The sequence below is a fragment of the Danio rerio genome, chromosome 20 (genome assembly GCF_052040795.2).
Source record: "Danio rerio strain M-AB ecotype USA chromosome 20, GRCz13ab, whole genome shotgun sequence".
In the NCBI taxonomy this organism is placed as follows: Eukaryota; Metazoa; Chordata; class Actinopteri; order Cypriniformes; family Danionidae; genus Danio; species Danio rerio.
Genome location: NC_141040.1, coordinates 51,240,016 through 51,261,354, shown reverse-complemented (window position 1 = coordinate 51,261,354; position 21,339 = coordinate 51,240,016). Strand labels below are relative to the sequence as shown.

At 39.9% G+C, this 21,339-nt stretch overlaps 1 protein-coding gene and 1 long non-coding RNA gene across 8 annotated transcripts in view; one reads left to right on the top strand and one right to left on the bottom strand.

Annotated features, from left to right (window-relative positions):
• Positions 1-15,911, bottom strand: part of LOC147839473 (uncharacterized) — a 503,025-nt gene extending 487,114 nt beyond the window's left edge. The window contains exon 1 of the long non-coding RNA XR_015519133.1: positions 13,236-15,911. This is a non-coding gene — a long non-coding RNA (uncharacterized LOC147839473). The remainder of the gene's footprint in view (positions 1-13,235) is intronic.
• dnmt3aa (DNA (cytosine-5-)-methyltransferase 3 alpha a) overlaps positions 1-21,339 on the top strand; it is a 133,848-nt gene that overhangs the window by 21,277 nt on the left and 91,232 nt on the right. For 6 of the 7 annotated variants that reach the window (XM_087296806.1, XM_087296804.1, XM_087296802.1 and 3 more), the window contains one exon: positions 11,864-11,977. In XM_087296806.1, coding sequence (XP_087152932.1) covers positions 11,864-11,977 — 114 coding nt within the window. Of the gene's footprint in view, positions 1-11,863; positions 11,978-14,821; positions 14,868-21,339 lie in introns of those variants that run through there. The other variant, XM_087296807.1, reaches the window with a different exon arrangement.

The following is a 21,339-nucleotide window of genomic DNA, read 5'->3' as shown; positions in this document are numbered from 1 at the left end:
AACACAGTTGTTTGTTATGTTACAGCTTGGGTCCATTAAATAGTGTTAGTGGATACAGGGTTTAATTTTAAGGGTGTGTTCATGTTCAATTCTTGAGCTTTGTTTGGTCTGGACCAAACAAAGAAAAACAGTGCATTGGCTTGTGGTTAATCTAGCATTCACTGTGTCATTTTTAAGCCTGGAGCAATGGTTTTAGATACCAAAGAAAAATATATTTAGCATCTGAACTTTCAAAGCAATACTATATCATAACTTATTTAACTTTATACAATACTATACTAAACAATAACTTGTTTAGAGATTGATTAAAAATTAAAGTGTTAAGAATTCTGCTACCAACCTCAAATAATAGTCCGGGTATACGTCAAATGATATGCCGGCAGCTAGATCTCTGCAAATCTCACATTGTCGACCACTGAAGCTAAGCAGGGCTGCACCCGGTCAGTACCTGGATGGGAGACCAAGTGAAAAAGCTAGGTTGCTGTTAGAAGTGGTGTTAGTGAGACCAGGAGGGGGCGCTTAACCTTAAAACCAGCAGGGGACTCTCAACCTGCGCTCTGTTTGGGGCGCACTATACTGCACCCCAGTATAGTGAAGGGGACACTACACTGTCAGTGAGCGCCGACTTTCGGATGAGACGTTAAACCGAGGTCCTGACTCTCTGTGGTCGTTAAAAATGTGAGGATGTCCTTTAAAAAGTGTAGGGGTTTAACTACAGTATTCTGGCCTCTAACCATCCCCATATGACAATTGGCTTAATCACTCTGTCCACTCTCCATTAATCAGGTGGTGTGCGGTCTGGCGCAAAATGGCTGCCGTTGCGTCATCCATGTGGATGCTGCACAGTAGTGTTGGATGAGGAGAATTCCCCCCAATGTGTAAAGTGCTTTGAGTGTCCAAAACACTATATAAATGTAAGGAATTATTAATATTATTAATTATAAAAGAAGTTCTTCATTTAAGGGCAAAAAGAAGTTTAAAATGGTATACTATGGTATACAAGATGGTATACTGTTTCCGAACATGCCGTTCACACCAGACGCGGATGAAGCATCAATCGTAAGTGATTTACATGTTAAGTCAATGCAAAGACGCGAATAGACATCTTGCGGTGCGATACACATGAATGAGTCGGAGTGAATAAAGCGACACGAGTTAAGCGTTTTGTATGTTTCGTGCGAATCACTCGTGTTGGAAAATCTAAACTTCAGCGTACATTCGCGTCGCGTTTACAAATCAGGAGCTTGCTCTTGTAGGGGCGTGATTATGACATAGCGCCTATTGTTGGTGTCTCAAGGGATAATCCTTTTGTCGACACTGGACAACAGCTCATTAAACTGGGCTCAGCTCAGTCTGAAGCACAGCTGAAACCCTCCATCATCCAGGTGTGATTCCTGGGGGAGTTGATGAACTTGCAGAGCTGGGTACACTTCCGAAAGGATCTAATGGATGCAGACACTGCACCAAACAAATCTACGGTGTTTTTCAGCCTTCCTAAAGCATATAAAGCACAGCTATTGTCTCAATAAAATCCATGTTAGCCATTTAACAATGAAGATAGAGTCACCGGGCTTAACTCGCAGACAGAAGCCCTGCCCATGACGCGATTCTGCATCTATTGTGAGGTGAATTTGACGTGCGAATGAAGCGAGTAAACTCAAAATGTTCACATATTAATTTACACGCGAATAGCACGATTTATCCGCGCATGCCATGTCTAGTGTAAACACAGCATGACACCCCCATGCTATAGTATGCAGGGTTTTAAATGTGTCGCTCTGAAACCCTCCCAGTCTTTCCGCAAGTGATAGTAAAGGTGCGGATATATCTGTACCAGCTTTGCTACTCGACCCTTCTGCCTATTCGTGTTACTTATTTGATTTTTTGCACTGGATGTTTTTCTCCTTTGACTATGACTGGCTAGAATGCAAAGCATGTCAAAGTAATGCGTGTGGCGGGGCTTTGCTCCACTTATGCAATATGTGTGCGTATGTCTGAAATAGGGATGCTCATTTCGGTTAATTTTGCCAAACGACAACTGCCACTAGTTAACTAAATATTAACCGTTAACTGGTCAGATTAATATTAAAATATAATTAAATAATAAAAAATAGACGTGCCTATTTTGTGTGATGCATTAAAGATTGCTTTTTAAAATACTGATTTAATTTAACATGCGAACAGCAGCATACAGAACATCTTCACGCACCTGCAGTGTTTCCAGCAACATAGAAAAACAGAATAAACTAAATAAAAAGAATAAAATAAATAGTCCTGCTCTAAATATTTTTCACTTAAATTACTAATTTAGGGTACAAAACTAAAACACTGACTGAATCCTTTTCAAAAGCTTAAAGGCTGTTATTATTTCACAAAACCTCTGTCAACATTTTTAATAGAAGTCATTAGTTTAAAGAATATGTCTTAATTATGATTATGACTTATTTCCTCTGTCTCACTCACGGTTCATGTGTGTGCGCTGCGTGTGATGAAAGACAACGACAACGAATCTTGAGGCTTATATGTTGACTTTTTGTAAAGTATAGGCTACATGTGCCAATTTTATTGTTTACATATGATATGGCATTAATTTGCATGTTTTAAAAGCTATACAATGAAAGCCTCAGTTTGGTGCAAAGTTATACATTATGCAAAAATCAAGAAAATCTTTGGATTTGTTTGATTGGTAGATTAGGCTATGTAGGCTATTTTAAAATGTATATTATATAAGAACTATTAATAAAAAAAAAATTCAAATGGAAAAAGGTTGGTTTGTTTATTGTAGCCTACACTTAATTATCAATAGCCTATTTGTTGAGTTTATGACGCGGCTCCAGGCAGCACAGGGGCGATCAGCATCAGCGCTGGTTTGTGTCGACTCTTCTGTGTCAAACTGTGACCAGAAATATCTTTTCATTTTGCTTCTTTGGCAAAATACATCTGTAGGCACGTGTGATTGCACGTGTTACCGTACCGCGAGTTAACAATTATGTGTTGCTCTGTTGCACATCACAGCGAACGCACTTTTACGTTCCAAAAACGCGAGGTGCACCGCACTGCCTTTTATGTTGACAAGACAAAGAAGCGCGGTACTCTTTTGTACCGTATGTCACTAGGAAACGACCGAATCAGCTGAGCCGTATTATGCGCGAGTCATGTTGCTAATTTTTAATAACATTGTGATGTTCAAGATCTGTAAAGTAATACAGCTCTGGATAACTTGAAACAGCGACCACAAGTCTCTCCTCCATCATTAAAAGTTATCCGTAGTTGTCTTGACAACACAAACTCTGCTGTCACCTCAACGGAAACCTCTGCTTTCATTTGATTGAAGAATGAAAAAGACGTGACTGACCTAACATGCTCTTTCCACTCGAGCACACATAACGCGCAACGGCAAAATGCGAGGCGCGCAGGGCGCATAAAACACTCACGGCTGTTAGTAAACCATTCAACAGATGCCCCTCTCAACGCAAAAAGCGTGTTTGCTGTGATCGGCCCCTTATACAGCCAACTTTTAAAATATATAAAGTAATAGTTTTTAAACGTTTAACTGATACCGGTTACAAATGCACTACTTACGGTTAACAGTTAATTTGGAGCATCCCTAGGCCTGAAATATTCTGAGGTTGTTATATTTAGGATGAGATTTCCATTTTTTTTCAATGAAACCAAATATATAATATTAATGCACATCAGTAACTCGCCAGTGAATTTTTAAAATGTATGTCCCTGTAAGAAAACATTGTAAATAACTGGAAATCCAGCGACCACAATAATCAAATACTTGGGAAGAACTGTGGTCTGAACCAAAGTTCACAGGACGGTGTTCTCTTGAATCATCTCAAGCAGTGGACTTCAATGTTCAGATTGCTAGCCGCCGAGCCGCATCATGGCTCATTACCATAAAGTTGACTTGATTTCAACTCTGGCCGGCTCCTATTGAAAACGAATGACTTCTGGCTACTTTGTCGCTCTTGTCGATTTCGATGTGAACGCACAGTTACTGTATCATATTTGATACTTGAAGGACTCTAAGGCCCCGTTTACACTAGCGCGTTTTAGTTTTAAAACGGCGTTTTAGATCAAAAACGATCCGTGTCCACACGAGCGTTTCACCTAGCGTTTCTGAACATATCTCCGTCCACACTACGCCACCAAATACGTATGTCACGTGACCATTCGAGCACTCTGGGCATGCGCTTTCTAGTATAAACAGAAAGCATGCGTCTCGCTCGGCATTTGGTTTTTGTTAGTCAACAAACGCCGGTTGAACAATGAACGCGATAGCAAAGGAAGCAAGAAAGGTATTTTCGTGGACAGACGATGAGGTCGAGTTGTTACTAAACGTAACAAATGAATAAATGCATAATGGCACCTAAAGCAGACAATAGTGCACACAACGCTCCCAATTCTGTGTCCATTTGTTGTTTACAGTGAAGGCTGGTCTGCTGTCTTCCGGTAGCGTTAAAGCCTTGTGTTAAAGTCATGTGATAATGGCTTGACAAATAAGGGAAGGATACGCAATGACACAAAAGCCCCAATCAGGTAGCGAATCTCAGCAGCCCCGCCTCTGTTTTTAGATGTCCGTTTTCCCCCATCCACACTGAGATGGAGCAGCAGCGTTTCAGAATGAAAACGGTTTCTCCAGCGTTTTCCAAAACGCTCCGTTTTTGGCGCTCGAAAACTCCGGCGTAGTGTGGACGGATGGTGTAACCGTTGCAAAACGTTTTCAAACTAAAACGCATTAGTGTAAACGGGGCCTAAGTGATTAAAATAAAAACAAGTTGTATTTTGCACACCACAACTGCCCTTGGTTCACTAACTGGGAGTGACACATGCTATAAATATATCAGCTATTAGTTTAGTGTTGGATTCAACACATGCAGCTTCATTCAAGTGGGCTGGGGCTGAATGCTTGTGTTAATGTCACATGACACGGCTAATGCTGCCCAAAATCTGTCGTAAATCTCTCCCAGTCCCTCCATATACTCTAGCCCCTCTAAGAATGTAGGACAGTGTGTTTGTGTTTAATTCAGGCATTGAATTCTGTAAGTTTGTAGTTTTCTACCTGAAGGTGAAGAGCAGATTATGTTGAAAAGAGAGAGCGAGAGAAATAAATATATATAGAGAGAGATCCATCAGACACTCTCCATTTGGGAACTTCCTCCTCTTGCCCCATTGCTCGGTCCTCGTTGCTCGGCAACAGCAGTGGCCCAAAATAACCCACTGATGACCGAAATAATCTGCCGATGACAAAAGCAGACACAAAATGTCTCCGCGCTCTGATGTTCTGATGTAATGTTCTACTACGCTAGCAAACACGGATATATTGAGTCATGCGTTTAATACTGTACAACTCTTACAGTGCAAACAAACATAGTAGCACAGATTCTGGCATAGATCAAAGGCATTAATTAAAGTTTGTGTGAAACCAACAGTTAGTTAGTTTTTACCCAGAACAAAAGGCAAAGGTGCAATGACCAGGAAAAAAAAGAGCAGGCGCTGACTGACAGCTGACTATTAAAGAGTGCTCTTTTCTCTATTCCTATAGAGTGGAGGAACTATGACGTCAATTTGTATGCAAAAACCCGGAAGCAAGTTAGCATTTTAGCACTTCCGGTTCCCTCGTCCCAAAGTCAATGGGTTTTTTGTATGGGGTTTCAGTAAAATCGCTTAAATAAGGTCCGTGGCTAACACCAACTCAAGATACTTTCACGTTTTGTTCTACGACATAAAACACATCAGTTACAGCACACTCTTCAACTTTTAAATCGATTATGCTTCTTTAAAAAGACGGTTGCTATCAACTTGCTAAATGAGACTACAGGCGGCGTCGGGGACATTATACGTCATCGAGCTGATCTGGTCTGGAGCGCAGCTCGCTTGTGTTGGGCGTTTGGATTTGTCTGTGATTTAAGTATTTTCATGAATATTATTTTATAGTTTGTTGTGTTATTCTAATTGAGAATTCAGATTGTGTGCAGATAATTCCTTCACATGTAAAGGCTGTCGAGACAGACTAATTTGTTGATCATTTATTTTAATTAAACGATAATATGAAGATACTGCTTACCAGTGCAGCCTGTTTCTTTCCTGCTCTCAGTAATGCAAACGTGTAAATAAATGTGGAAAAATACAGACATATTAACTGTCATTTTAACGTGATCAAGTGATTTCTCGTCTTTTTTTCTTCATCTGATCACATTTAACTGCAGTATTTACACTCCATAAAACGTTCAGCAGATGTGACTGTATGGGCTGATTAGGAATATTGAATGTTGGAATATTGAATGTTGCCATGATGATGAAACTTGCAGGCATTTGATAGACTTGTTCCTCCTCACGCCTAATTTCTGTCGTCTGTTTAAGGTAAGCGGGCTGTGTGCACGCGAGCGATACACTTATTTAAATATGTCTTATAATAATACTATATAGGCACATTTATACACATTTTTAAAACTGTTAAAACAACCGCAAAGCAAAACAGACGTATTTCCCACGGAAAAACGATCCAAAAGGCGCAAAGGTCTATGTGTGTTTGCGTATTTATTAGTTTATAATATATAGCGTGGATTACAATATAATAAACAGAGAGATTAGTTCTTTGTAATGGACGTTATTTCTAAAAATAAGTTTGATAAGTTGTCTGTAGAAGAGTGTGGGGCTGACGTCACAGGCGAGCGCCCCGAGGGCTCTGTAGTCCGTTTATAGCCTAATGTTAGCTTTTCAATTCTTGCGTTTGCATTTAAGATCCAAAAGTGTTGAAAGTTGTATTTTCGTGTGACAATTATCCGGCTGGACAAAACGTGTAAGTGTAATGAACAGTGTTTGAACACAGAGCTTATTATTTGCAATCTTCGAAAACCCTATTGGAAAATCCTATAGGGATTTTCACGAGGGAACCAGTTTTATGCTAGCAGCGGATTAGCCTACAAAGTGATGTCATAGTTCCTCCACTCTATTGGAGCTCTACAAAAAAAAGTATGCACACATCACTCCTATTCTGAAGTTTCTACATTGGCTACCGGTGACACAAAGAATCAAATTTAAAATCCTTCTCTTTGTGTATAAAGCCCTACATGGTCTAGGCCCTCATTATTTATCCCAACTGATTGTTAATTACACTCCACCAAGACACTTGCATTCCGCTGATCAGTTTTTATTAAAAGATCCAAAAGCCCACCGCAAAAGTAGGGGCGAACGTGCTTTTGCCATAGCAGGTCATCGCCTCTGGAACTCTCTGCCATTAGAGCTAAAAAGGCTTCGTCGCTGCCTGTTTTAAGTCTAAATTAATGACGCATTTATTTTCTAGGTGTTTTGAAGCAAAAGTCCTTCCCTTTCAGAAGGGGGGGGGGGGGGGGTGGTTAATGGGGAGGGGGATCAAAACAGTCATGTTCTCTATCGTGTTTAGCGTTGGTCAACTATGGTAGCATCTTTTAATTAGAAAAAAAAATATTCTATTATTATTATTTTCTGTTTTTTTATTTTGCTCTTTTATTGATAATCTTTCTATGTTCCTTCCTATTATGTGCCTATTGCTGTTTTTACAGTTTCATGCTCATATCATGTGTTTATTTTCTCTCTGTAAAGCACTTTGTGCTGCCTTGTGGCAGTTGGAAACGTGCTATATAAATAAATAGAACTTGAACTTAAATTTGAGCTCTCTTAGGTTAAAGCAAAAATAATTTGCTTGTGATTAGGGGTGTCACGATATCGATTTTAAATCGAAATCGATCGAAATTTATGCTCAATTTCGATTATCGAATCAAGAAATAGAATCGTCGATGCTGCCACGCCCCCATGTCACGTCAGCTTGGCTTGCCATGTGGGAAAAACAGGCTTGTTGAAGAGCTTATTAAACTGCAGAAGCAGGAGACCCGTCGACAGAACTTAAACCCTCTCCTCTTTCAATGAAGTCGCCGGTGTGGAAGCATTTTGGATTTCCAGTGAGTTATGTTGACAACGTTCGTGTTGTCAACAAAAAAAGCACAGTTTGCAAGCTCTGCTATGTATGTATTAATAGGGTTCGTCCGATAGTCCTCCGCCCTGCCCCCGCTCGCGAAAAGTACACACTCAGGCCCTGTTTACACTAATATGTCTGTTTTTAAAGGGTATTTTAGAACGACAACGATTTGACATCCACACTGGCGTGTAGCATTTCTGAGCAGCCCTCCTTCCTCACTACCGCTGAAAACGCACATCACGTGACCTTACACACACTCATTCACACACAGAAACAGACGCACTCGCAGCCATGCGCTCCAGACAGCAGGTCCAGGCAGTCAGAGGACTGCTTCAATCTTTCACTCACTTGTACTTTGTCATTTTAGCGAACACCTCAGATACTGTTGGCTGGTTCTTGTTGATAGTGCGTCTTTTTTACCGACGCCATTATAACGACACAGATCACTGCCTATTCACGAGTCCCGCAGAAAAAGTGATTGACAGGTGGTAATTATGTGTGTATCTTGCCTTTATTCATTTACTGTATGATTTGTTTATGGGTAAAACAAAGACCATGCAGGTCAGGTAGTTTAAACGGTAGGCTACAAATAATTAATTGGTCATTAATTAATTAATTATTCATAATCGAGAGTTGAATCGAACCGTGACTTTAGAATGGAAAATGTATTCGAATCGAGGATTGTGAGGATCGTGTCACCCTTACTTGTGATGTGTATTTTTCCCCAGATTGATATTACAATTTAAAAAGGTGGTCTCCATAGATATATACACTAGATGTCGCCTGGCCTATTGTTGTCTATCGGACGGAATGCATCAATAGCGCCGCCATCTTTGTACAGGGTAGCGCTCCTTTGAAATGAATGCGGGACCAAGGTACAGTGGAGGACTGTGGCCATCCAAAGCCAGAGATATACACATATACACATATATCTATGATCGGGAGTTTTCCTGGATGTTAGTATGCAATGTTTTTTTCTAATTAGGAAAATTATAATTTTACATCACTTTTCTACATTGATGGATCAGTGACCGCACGGGCATTCCTGACAAAAAGCTTGTGTTTGTGTGTACAGAAATGTACTATCCACCCTCCCTGTTAAATTTGATCTAATCATGTCCTGAAACACACCTCCTCTCCTCTGCTTTCACTTCTCTGATGGAGGGAGCGATTCGTTTGTGAATGAATCCCCCGAACGACTCTTTCACTAACGTTAGCGACAATAATACAAGTTTCTGGCAGCGCAGCATCTCGTTGTCATATTTCTTTTGCATTGTTTGCTGATTTTATTCAACAAAACTAGCATAAGCCGAGTGTTTAGTGCGAGTTGGAGCTGCTTTGCCGTATGGTGAATGCAGTAAGTGACTGTCATCATCAATAACGTTACCTGATTAGCACAAAAGTTCAGAACATACAAAAACAGAAAAAAACATAATATTACCTATGAAATGTTCTGCCTTTGTGCTTTGTTTACTTTGTTTGCTCGTTACTACACCCGTAGACAGCGCTAAAGTCCCGCATCTTCACGTAATAACACTGTCTTGACTAGTGCGGTTGAATGACATTTGTCCTGGGAGCACTGTACCAATGTGGCGGCGCTATTGACGCATGCTCAGGGTCCCTATGCGATATCTAGTGTATATATCTATGGGTGGTCTTTGCCAACTCTACAGTGCACCAAATGCTGCAGATATTTGCAATTCAATTCAGCTTTATTTGTATAGCGCTTTTACAGTGTAGATTGTGTCAAAGCAGCTTCACATAAATGGTCATAGTAACTGGATCAGTTTTTAGTGTTTAAGTTCAGTTCAGTTTAGCTCAGTTCAGTGTGGTTTGAAGTCATTACTGAGAGTCCAAACACTGAAGAGCAAATCCATCGATGAGTAGCTTTTCAGATCCTGAACCATGCGAGCCAGTGGCGACAGCGGATACTTCCAGATGTTTTTTTGCTCTAGAAATAAAAAATCTCCCCAACAAGAATGTAAAGCATTTATTTTATTTGATGTTATTTTCTATGTAAAAAATAATTATTACTCCATTTTTTCAGGATTGTTTTGTGAGTAGAAAGTTGATTAGAATATCTTTTATTCAAAATAGAAATCTAATGTAGCGTCTTTTGTAGCATTCTTAATACAAGATAAGTAAATAAGTCACTAATTCAGTCAGTCATGAGAGCAGTAATTGCTCCACTGACCCACTGAAACAGTATTGTGTACTCTGACTGTTGTCTATTGCTGGATTCTCTGGCTTCTCTTATCTGTGATGGGCTTGAGGTTAATCTGTAATGTCTGTTAGCATGTGTTGCTGTGGTTGAGGGAGTGTCTTGACTTTCACTCATTAGCAGAAATCCTCCCCTGCTGACCCTGGACCTGTGGGACTGATTTAGCGCTGGGTTGTGTCAAATGTTCAGACGGGAGGATTCATGAAGTGTGTGTGTGTGTGTGTGTGTGTGTGTTATCAGACTGCTGGGTAAATAACATTAGTGAGCACACTGTTGCCGGGGCTGTTGCCAGGGGAATGACCTGATGGTTTTGTTGAGGAGAGCAGCATCATGACCTCCTGGAGCCGGTTGCTAAGCAGTATTTTCACCTTAGTAACTGCTGGCTTTCTCATCCGCCTGGATCCCCACTGAGAGAGTGAGAGAGAGAGAGAGTTTAGATGTGCGAGCGCACGTGTGTGTGTGTGCGCCTGTCTGTCTGTGTGTGTGTCTATGTCTGTCTGTGTTTGTGTGTGTGCCTGTGCCTGTTTTCCTTTGTGTGTGTGTCTGGGTGTGTGACTGTGTGTGTGTGTTGTCTGTTTGTGTGTCTGTCTTTGTGAGTGTGTGTCTGTTTGTCTGTCTAGGTGCGTGACTGTGTGTGTGTGTGTGTCTCTCTCTCTCTCTGTTTGTGTGAGTGTGTGTCTGTGTGTGTGTGTGCGCGCGCCTGTCTCTGTGTTTGTGTCTGTGTGTGTGTCTTTGTGTGTCTGTGTGTGTGTGTGTGTGTGTGTGTGTGTGTGTCTGTCTCTGTTTGTGTTTGTATGAGTGTGTGTCTGTCTGTGTGTGTGTGCGCGTGCCTGTCTTTTTGTGTGTGTATTTGCGCGTGCCTATGTCTTTTTTGTGTGGGTGTGTGTGGGTGTGTGTGTGTGGGTGTGTCTGTGTGTGTCTGTGTGTCTGTGTCTGTGTGTGTGTGTGCGCGCCTGTCTCTGTGTGTGTGTGTGTGTGTCTGTGTCTGTCTGCCTCTGTTTGTGTTTGTATGAGTGTGTGTCTGTCAGTGCGTGTATTTGTGCGTGCCTGTCTTTTTTTGTGCGTGTGTGTGTCTGTCTGTCTGTCACTGTGTGTGTGTGTGTGTGTGTGTGTGTGTGTGTGTGTGTGTGTGTGTGTGTGTGTGTGTGTGTGTGTATGTGTATGTGTGTGTTTGTGTTTGTGTGTGTGTGTGTGTGTGTGTGTGTGTGTGTGTGTGTGTGTGCGCGTGTGTGTGTGCGCGCGCGTGTGTGTGTGTGTGTGTGTGCGCGTGTGTGCGAGTGCCCTTGCCTATGGCTTTTTGTGCGTGCGTGCGTGTGTGTGTGTGTGTGTGTGTGTGTGTGTGTGTGTGTGTGTGTGTGCATGTGATCTTGGATAACAAGTTCATTGACTGCAGTCTTGTATTATACGCATATTGAAATAAGAATATTGCCAAATATTTCAAAATAATTAGCAATTAGTCCTTGAAATTTTCATTATTATTATTTTTACTATTATTAAAAAATGATGCACAGATCAGTTTATTGAATTCATATTATATAATTTGCTTATTGTTCACTTTGCTTTTAAAAAGTGTTTAATTATATGCTCAAATGTATAAGCAGATCATAAAATATTTTTACAAATTATATTTCTTTTTTTTTTTGTGTTTATAAATCATTTTTGTTTGTTTGTTTCAGAGTCCAAAACAGGAAGCTGAACAGGAAGTGTGTGAGGTCTCAAAGGAAGAGAAAGTTACAGACACACCAACGCGAAGAGTCGGACGACCTGCTCGAAAACGCAAAGCACCTGCTGTGAGTACTTAAAAATAATAATGTAATAATGTTAGATTGCCCCCCTGGCCATCGAGAACAAGGAGGAGGAGAACTGATAAACTTCTAAACCATTTTGATAACACGCATACATTTACCGGCCTCTTTATTAGGTACACCTGTCCAACTGCTCGTTAATGCAAATTTTAATCAGCCAATCACATGGCAGCAACTCAGTGCATTTAGACATGTAGACATGGTCAAGACGATCTGCTGCAGTTCAAACAGAGCATCAGAATGGGGAAGAAAGGTGATTTAAGTGACTTTGAACGTGGCATGGTTGTTGGTGCCAGACGGGCTGGACTGAGTATTTCAGAAACTGCTGATCTACTGGAATTTTCACACACAACCATCTCTAGGGTTTACAGAGAATCTTTAGAATAAGAGGAAATGTCCAGTGAGCGGCAGATCTGTGGGCGCTAGTGCCTTGTTGATGCCAGAGGTCAGAGGAGAATGGCCAGACTGGTTCCAGCTGATGGAAATACAACAGTAACTCAAATAACCACTCGTTACAACCGAGGTCTGCAGAAGAGCATCTCTGAACACACGCAGATGGGCTACAGCAGCAGAAGACCACACTGGGTGCCAATCCTGTCAGCTAAGAACAGGAAACTGAGACTACATTTCACACAGGCTCACCGAATTTGGACAGTAGAAGATTAGGAAAACATTGCCTGGTCTGATGAGTCTCGATTTCTGCTGGAACATTCGAATGGTCGGGTCAGAATTTGGCGTTAACAACATGGATCCATCCTGCCTTGTGTCAACCGTTCAGGCTGGTGGTGTAATAGTGTGGGGGATACTTTCTTGGCACACTTTTGGCCCATTAGTACCAATTGAGCATCATGTCAATGCCACAGCCTACCTGAGTATTGTTGCTGACCATGTCCATCCCTTTATGACCACAGTGTCCCCATCTTCTGATGGCTACTTCCAGCAGGATAACACGCCATGTCATAAAGCACAAATCATCTCAGGTCTGGTTTCTTAAACATGACAATGAGTTCACTGTAGTCAAATGGCCTCCACAGTCACCAGAGCTCAATCCAATAGAGCACTTCTGGGATGTGGAACGGGAGATTCACATCATGCATGTGCAGCTGACAAATCTGCAGCAATTGTGTGATGCTATCATGTCAATACAGACCAAAATCTTAGGAATATTCCCAGTATCTTGTTGCATCTACGTCACGAAGGATTAGGGCAGTTCTGAAAGCAAAAAGGAGATCCAACCCGGTACTAGTAAGGTGTACCTAACAAAGTGGCCGGTGAGTTTAAATAAATGTTACTTTTGTCCCTACAGGAACTTTTGCCATTTAAAACTGATTTCCTTTAAAACTGCTTAACTAAGAAACTGCAAACTTAAGCATCTGTTATTGCACTAAACAACCTGTAGATTGATCGCTAGTGTGACTCATGAAAAGAGACACAACTTGTAATAAGGAAAAAAAGGGCTGCTACAATAATTTACTTTCTGCACTTAAAAACTGAAATTAGGACCAAACTGCAGGACATTCAGCTGATATTAGACAGCTCCATCAAAGGTTGCATGCTGAATGTGCTGTTATAGCCTAGAAAGCAAATGTTGTTCAGGATCCAGGAAAATCACTTTGTTCTTTCGTCCCGGCTTTCCTCTATATTTTGGATCTGCCATCGAAGCCCTAGTAGTTTTGAGACGATCATGTTCTTAACCAGGGGCGGACTGGCCATCTGGCAATTCTGGCAAATGCCAGAAGGGCTGGACCATTTTTTCAACGTGGGCCGGTCAGCTATTTTTTTTATTATTTTTTTTATATGTATTGTTTTTACATGCAGGCAGCTTTTATCTCTTGTTAGATGTGAGTATTATGATGATGATGATGATTATAGTAGTAATAATAATAATAAATGTTAAGCATTGGCCCAATCAAATGAAATAGTCTCAAAAGGGGGCAGCGCAGGGGCGCAAGAAGGTTGCTATTTCGAGCCTCAGCTGGGTGAGTTGATGTTGGAGTTTGCATGTTTATGTGGATTTCCTCCTGGTTTCCCTCACATGTGCTCTAGGTGAATTGGGTAGGCCTAATTGTCCATAGTGCATGTATGTGAATGTGTGTGTATAGGGGTTTCAAAGTGAGTTGCAACTTGGAGGGCATCTGCTGCGTAAAGCATATGGTGGGTAAGTTGGCGGTTTTTCCGCTGTGGCGATCCCTGATTAATAAAGGGACAAAGCCGAAAAGATAATGAATGAATGAATGAATGAAATGATTGCATAGATAAATTTGTTATAAATAGGTTATTTTTGTTCCAGTCACGTGCTTTAAATGTTTAAATATATATCTCACATGGTACTGCTTATATTATTTCACCATCTGTACACCAATATAAGTAGTGGATATGCGTGTTCGTGCATGGGGCTGTGTCAGTGTGGTAATGTGGGCTGGTGTGGCTACAGTGCCAGGGATGATTTTTAGTCCCAGTCCGCCCCTGTTCTTAACCCTAATAACACTAAAGGGATAGTTCACCCAAAAATTAAATCTGTCATCATTTACTCACCCTGCACTCGTCTTTATTCTGTTAAACACACAAGAAGACACTTTAAAAAATGCTGGCACCTGCTGGAAGTTAACAGTAATCACTAATCATCATTTTTCAAATTACTCTCTATTACGTTCAACAGACCAAAGACAACATTTAAGGTGGAAAACCACATAAGGAAGAGTGAATGATAAGGTAATTTTTGGGGGGTGAACTGCCTCTTTAAACTCCACTAAGCTTCAGTGAATTCAGATTGATGCTAATTTGAAAGTTTAAAAAAAAAAAACAGGAAATGGGTCACATGATACAGCCAAAAAGAAAGCCACAAAAAAATGAGCAGTTGCAGTCTGTGATGATGGTGAGTTCATTTCTATGTGTTCATAATTTTGACTAATGCTACGAAGATCATTTTCAGACATTATCAGGTTTTCTTAGATGCTGACAGTTTGTACTGTCTCTGATAGGAAATAAACCGCATGCAGGCTAACTTTCACTATAAAGTTGCTTCCGCTTGATCTGTGTGTGAACGTGTGAATGAATGTGTGCTAATATGATGCTTTTTTCCTCACCGGCCTTGTGGTAGAGAGGTGATTTCTTCATGTAAGCAGCATGTTTCAGCATCCCGGCTTTTTGCGGTTGACTGATAATCATTCTTTCATTCATTCATTTTAATTTGGGCTTAGTCCCTTTATTAATCTGGGGTCGCCACAGCGGAGTTAACCGCTAACTTATCCAGCACGTTTTACGCAGCGGATGCCCTTCCATCTGCAACCCTAGACTGGGAAAATGACTAATCAATCAAATGACGAAATTCAGATTGTTTGCCGGTGTTGGCTTCAGTGTGAACATTCTGTTAAGTGACTGTCTTCAGTCTTGTTTTGTAGTGAGCGAGACACACTGTACAATACTGGATGATTTGAATGGTCAGAAAGTCTAAAGAGAAGCTGAAGTATACAAAGAACTTTGGCGGAAGTGAGTTTTTTTCTCTCAATGCGAGTTCTGTCTTTGTTTTGAACCACATAAAGCTTATAAAATGAATTCCCCCCCCAAAATAAAATAAAGGCAAGGCAAGTTTATTAATGGCCTCGCCAATTATTATTTCCAAAGAGTGGAACGATACGGTCAACATAGGCTCATTCTGAAAAGTAGCCCTATATACGTTTCTGGAGATCACGAATTATGTAGCCAGAAGTATGTATGGCTGCATTTCCTCTTTAAAATGAAGGCTACAGGGTGGTATGACGTCGTTCCTTTTCACACTTACAAGCTGACTGCTTACCTCCATATGGACTGCTTTCCTACTGTTACCAGTTTGTCCAGTACCTTGCCATGTATGTCAGTCGACTTGAGATGCAGAGAGGGTTCGGGTCCAGTTAAGAACGGTTCCAGAAAGTGGGTAAGACAAAAACAGAATCCAAAAAATAAAATAAACATGTAAATAACAGGGTGAGAATGTGGTTAAATCTAAAAACATGGTAAAATCAGCTTTTCTTTTTCTGAATAGTTTTTTTTTTTTTTTTTGGTTGGGTTTAGAGTAGTGGGTGTGCATGTCAATCAATACACTTGGTTTGGGATTAGGGAAGGAGGAGGGTGGGTCAGTCAATCGGTCAGTCAGTCGGTCAGTTGACAGTGACCTCTAGTGGGTTTTTGCAAGAACAGCAGGCACGAATGGCACTTGCAAGAGAAATTTGAGATCTAAAAAAAGCATATACAGCGGCCTCTGGTATACAGGACGTCCCAGCAGACGAATTGATTTGAATTGAATTGAACAAATTGACAAAATTGATCTGATTAAACAATTTAAAAGAATATAAAGTTTAAAAACAATTTCAAGATTAAACACCAGCGTATTGCTCTATCCTTACAGGTCCATTGTGTAACATTGACTCCCAGTGGTTGAACTTGGTATTGCGCTCCTGGTTCAATACACTTTTTCACTCGGCCCCTCTTTGACGACTCCACGCATGAGCAGGTTGCCAGATTGATAACACCAACAGGAGCCTGTCTGACTATCGAGCCTACACTGTGTCCTAATTAATTACAAAAACAGAATCCAAAAAATAAAATAAACATGTAAATAACAGGGTGAGAATGTGGTAAAATCTAAAAAAACATGGTAAAATCAGGCTAGGGCTTTTCTTTTTCTGGATTGCTTTTTAAAATTGTTGGTTGGGTTTAGAGTAGTGGGTGTGCATGTCAATCAATACACTTAGTTTGGGATTAGGGAAGGAGGAGGGTGGGTCAGTCAATCGGTCAGTCAGTCGGTCAGTTGACAGTGACCTCTAGTGGGTTTTTGCAAGAACAGCAGGCGCGAATGGCACTTGCAAGAGAAATTTGAGATCTAAAAAAAGCATATACAGCGGCCTCTGGTATACAGGACGTCCCAGCAGACGAATTGATTTGAATTGAATTGAACGAATTGACAAAATTGATCTGATTAAACAATTTAAAAGAATATAAAGTTTAAAAACAATTTCAAGATTAAACACCAGCGTATTGCTCTATCCTTAAAGGTCCATTGTGTAACATTGACTCCCAGTGGTTGAACTTGGTATTGCGCTCCTGGTTCAACACACTTTTTCCACTCGGCCCCTCTTTGATGACTCCACGCATGCGCAGGTTGCCAGATTGATAACACCAACAGGAGCCTGTCTGACTATCGAGCCTACACTGTGTCCCAATTAATTACAAAAACAGAATCCAAAAAATAAAATAAACATGTAAATAACAGGGTGAGAATGTGGTAAAATCTAAAAAACATGGTAAAATCAGGCTAGGGCTTTTCTTTTTCTGGATTGCGTTTTAAAATTGTTGGTTGGGTTTAGAGTAGTGGGTGTGCATGTCAATCAATACACTTGGTTTGGGATTAGGAAAGGAGGAGTGTGGGTCAGTCGATCGGTCAGTCAGTCTGTCAGTTAGTGGACAGTGACCTCTAGTGGGTCTATGCAAGAACAGCTGGCGCGAATGGCACATGCAAGAGAAATTTGAGATAAAAAAAAAAGCGAATACAGCGGCCTCTTGTGGATTCACAAAAACTGCAAAAAACGTAGCTCTTGGGATGTATTTGGTGCTCTCCAGAAATGTATATACAGGTATGTTTTCAGAATGAGCCTGGGTTGGATACGCTATGCGTCGGTGCGCTTTTATGGCAGTTTCCACTGTCAAAAGGTACCAAAAAGCGATCTGTACTAGGGCTGTGCAATTAATCGAAAATCTGTTTTTGATTTTGGCTTCTAACGATTAATTGAGATATAAGGATTAATTAAACCCTTTTCCAGTTGTACACATGTGTTGCTCTGCAAAGCTCAGCTTCATTTGAAAATGACTAAAAGCATGTGCTGTAATGTAACGTTTGCAGCACAGGATGCGCATCGTTCATTGATGTAGATTTGAATCATTGATGTTTCTATAAAGCAGGAATGAGACTGCATGCTTTTGATACAGAAATAAAACCCATTATTGGGAACAAATGTGTTAAAGTAATAGTTTTAGGTGTCTGTATTTAATGCTGTCATCGTGCTGCTGTCATGTCCACTTGTTGTTTTTGTTGCGGGAGCAACTATGGCGGCAAATCAATGCCAATATTAATCGAGCGCAGAGGTGATGTTTGCACGCGAGGAGAAGTGAACCGTGAGCATATTACAGGTCTACACGCGAGAAAACTACAGCTTGCGAGCGCACAGGGGATCTTCACGTGCAAGTGAGCAAGGTCATGCCTAGAGCGCGCGCGCGATCAGTTCTCGCCGCTCGCTCGCTGGTTCTTCTCTCTGCTCGCGCGAAACATGTCGGATTTTTGTCAGTCCTGGGGTGGGACTTGTTGTACTTGTTATCTCTAACGCTATTGGCTACTCTACCTTTCCAGAAGTTAGCCGGGATTGGACGCAGGTAAGCTAGTTTCCCCGTTAAATAAAAATATATAGGATATCTTATCATAATGTCACAGTGTGAAACTAATAGACTCACTTTCTCAGTAATAATAGGTGGAGACTTACTTTCAATAATGAGATATTTCTTGTAATAATTATTCTCATAATAATGCCTATTCTTACCATCATGACCAAGTCATATAATGACAAATCAAAATAATGAGATATATTCTTGTAACAAACTTTATTACTTGGGAGAGAAAGAGAGAGTTATACCATGTGGCAAAAGAACTCTCCATTAAACAGAAATTGGGGAAAATATACATGGGCTAATAATTCAGGACGAATAATTCAGACTTTAAATCTGTGTTTTTTTAACTATTTGATGAAGTTTAGCACCAACATTTAAACTGAACTCAAGCCAAATTTATGAACATGAACTCACATTTTCAAATTTATTAAAATCTTTTTTTTTTTTCTTAGATTCATTGTCCTTGACTCATTTTCTTATGAAGAACAAGTCAGAATAAATTGGATGGACAATAGTACACAAAAGAGGCTATACATGCATGAAGTGCATAAAGTACAAAGGTTTATAGTAAATATATTGCCATTAGTCATTCCACTAAACAGTTAAAGTCAGAATTATTAGCCCGCCTGAATTATTAGCCCCCTGTTTATTTTTATCCTAATTTTTATTTAATGGAGAGAAGATTTTTTCAACACATTTCTAAACATAATAGTTTTAATAACTCCTTTCTAATAACTGATTTATTTTATCTTTGCCATGATGACAGTAAATAATATTTGACTAGATATTCTTCAAGACACTTCTATTCACCTTATTCTCAGCTGTCGAGCGGGCGCTGCCATTTGAATCTTTTTGTCTCGAGATTTCCGGTCACATTCACTTCCATTAATTTTTTGACGTTAACAACTGCTCGTTACGCTGCTTGATGTTGCAATTTAATATTTTCTTATTATATTATGCTACTTGGTCTGTGTAGTCATGCAAACATTTGTTTGTTGAGCAAGTAGTTTGGCCATTTTCTGCCGTTTATTATTCCGATTCAGTCGCCTATGGGAGAAATGACAAGGAAGTTCTAAGACAATCGCGAAAACAGGCGCACTTCCGCATTTAAGAATAAGGTCAATACAGCTTACAGTGACATTTAAAGGCTTAACTAGGTTAACTAGGCAGGTTAGGGTAATTAGGCAAGTTATTGTATAACGATGATTTGTTCTGTAAACTTTCGAAAAAAATAAATAGGTTAAAGAGGCTAATAATATGGACCTTAAAATGGGTTTTAAAAAAATTAAAAACTGCTTTTATTCTAGCCAAAATAAAACAAGAAATAATTGGGATAATAATTCTGACTTCAACTGCATATGTGGCCTTTTAAGATGTGGGCATGTTGTATAAAAAAGTGGTATTTTTATGCCTCTGAATTGGAATAATGTAATGGATAGTGAGTAAAGCCGAACGAAGATTGTAGAAATTAAATTGTTGCTCAATAGGTGGCGATAAACACCCATCTGAATGTCTGTCACTGTATTCTTTATGTTTGATTGGGCTAATCATTTTTGAAGTCTTTATATGCAGGTTATTCAATCATTAACTAAAAATGAGATTGAAAAAAAATTATATATATAAATATATATATATATATATATATATATATATATATATATATATATATATATATATATATATATATATATATAAAAAAAATTTTTCACTGATCTATATTACAAAAAATGTAGATATATATAATTATATATATATAATTATAAATAATTATAATAATATACAAAGGTGCACTGTACATATAGTATGCATTGTATGGAAAGATCTAAAAACCAAATAAACTCTTCTGAAGATAATATTTCCTAGAAAGATCAACCCCAAGTGTAATAATGAGCACTGCTGTTGTGGTTAATAATGAAGTAAAATACAACAAACCAGAAGTGCTGCACGGGACAAATCAAATGGGTTCAGAAAGTCATGTTACAAGAATGCAAGTCATTATTTTAGAAGATTAATTATCATTATTTGACTGTTTCTCAAGATTCAATCCTCATAACGTGCGAGCAGAGAGAAAAACCAGCGAGCGAGCGGAGAGAACTGATCGCGCGCGCGCTGTAGGCATGACATCGCTCGCGAGAGCGTACATCGTGCGCACAGATGATGATGATGTGCGCGCGCGGGACTTGTTTTCTCGCGCTGGATTAATTGAGCGCGCGCATGAAGATCCCCTGTGCGCTCGCGAGCTGTAGTTTTCTCGCGTGTAGACCTGTAATCTGCTCACGGTTCACTTCTCCTCGCACGCAAACATCACCTCTGCGCTCAATTAATATTGGCATTGATTTGCCGCCATAAGCAACAGCGAGGACTGACTGGAGTAGAACCGGCTCAATCTGGCCAATGGCAGCAGGACTACAGACTCTGAGGTGCCGTACGGGTCAAACACCTACAGCGCAAATTAGATTTACTTCTAAAGTCTTACAGTAAGATTATGTATTAAATACATTTACGAAGACGAAAACAAAGGAGGTTTTTGCTATAATTGTATTTAGTTTCAGTTAGTTTTGTATGTACACAATACAGTTTCACTTAGTTCTAGTTTTTAAAACTCTCGTTTATATTTTTATTTCAGTTGACGACAATTATTTTACAATTTAGTTTTCGTTTTTTTTGTTCGTTTTCGTCAACTATAATAACCGTGATGTCCACACACGATCAGTGCTCATCATGGGGAAATGAAAACGAAACCTTTGTTGAAGCACATTTATAAACACAACACTGACGACCCAGGTCTCTGAACAATTCTTCTTCCACTTGTTTTAATTACAGTTGGCAACATGGCGTCTTTGAACACTGTAACAGGTAAATACAGTCTTCGACGCTATCATGCATATTAATGAAGTTGCTTCTCATTCATAATAGAATGCACTGATTGGTTT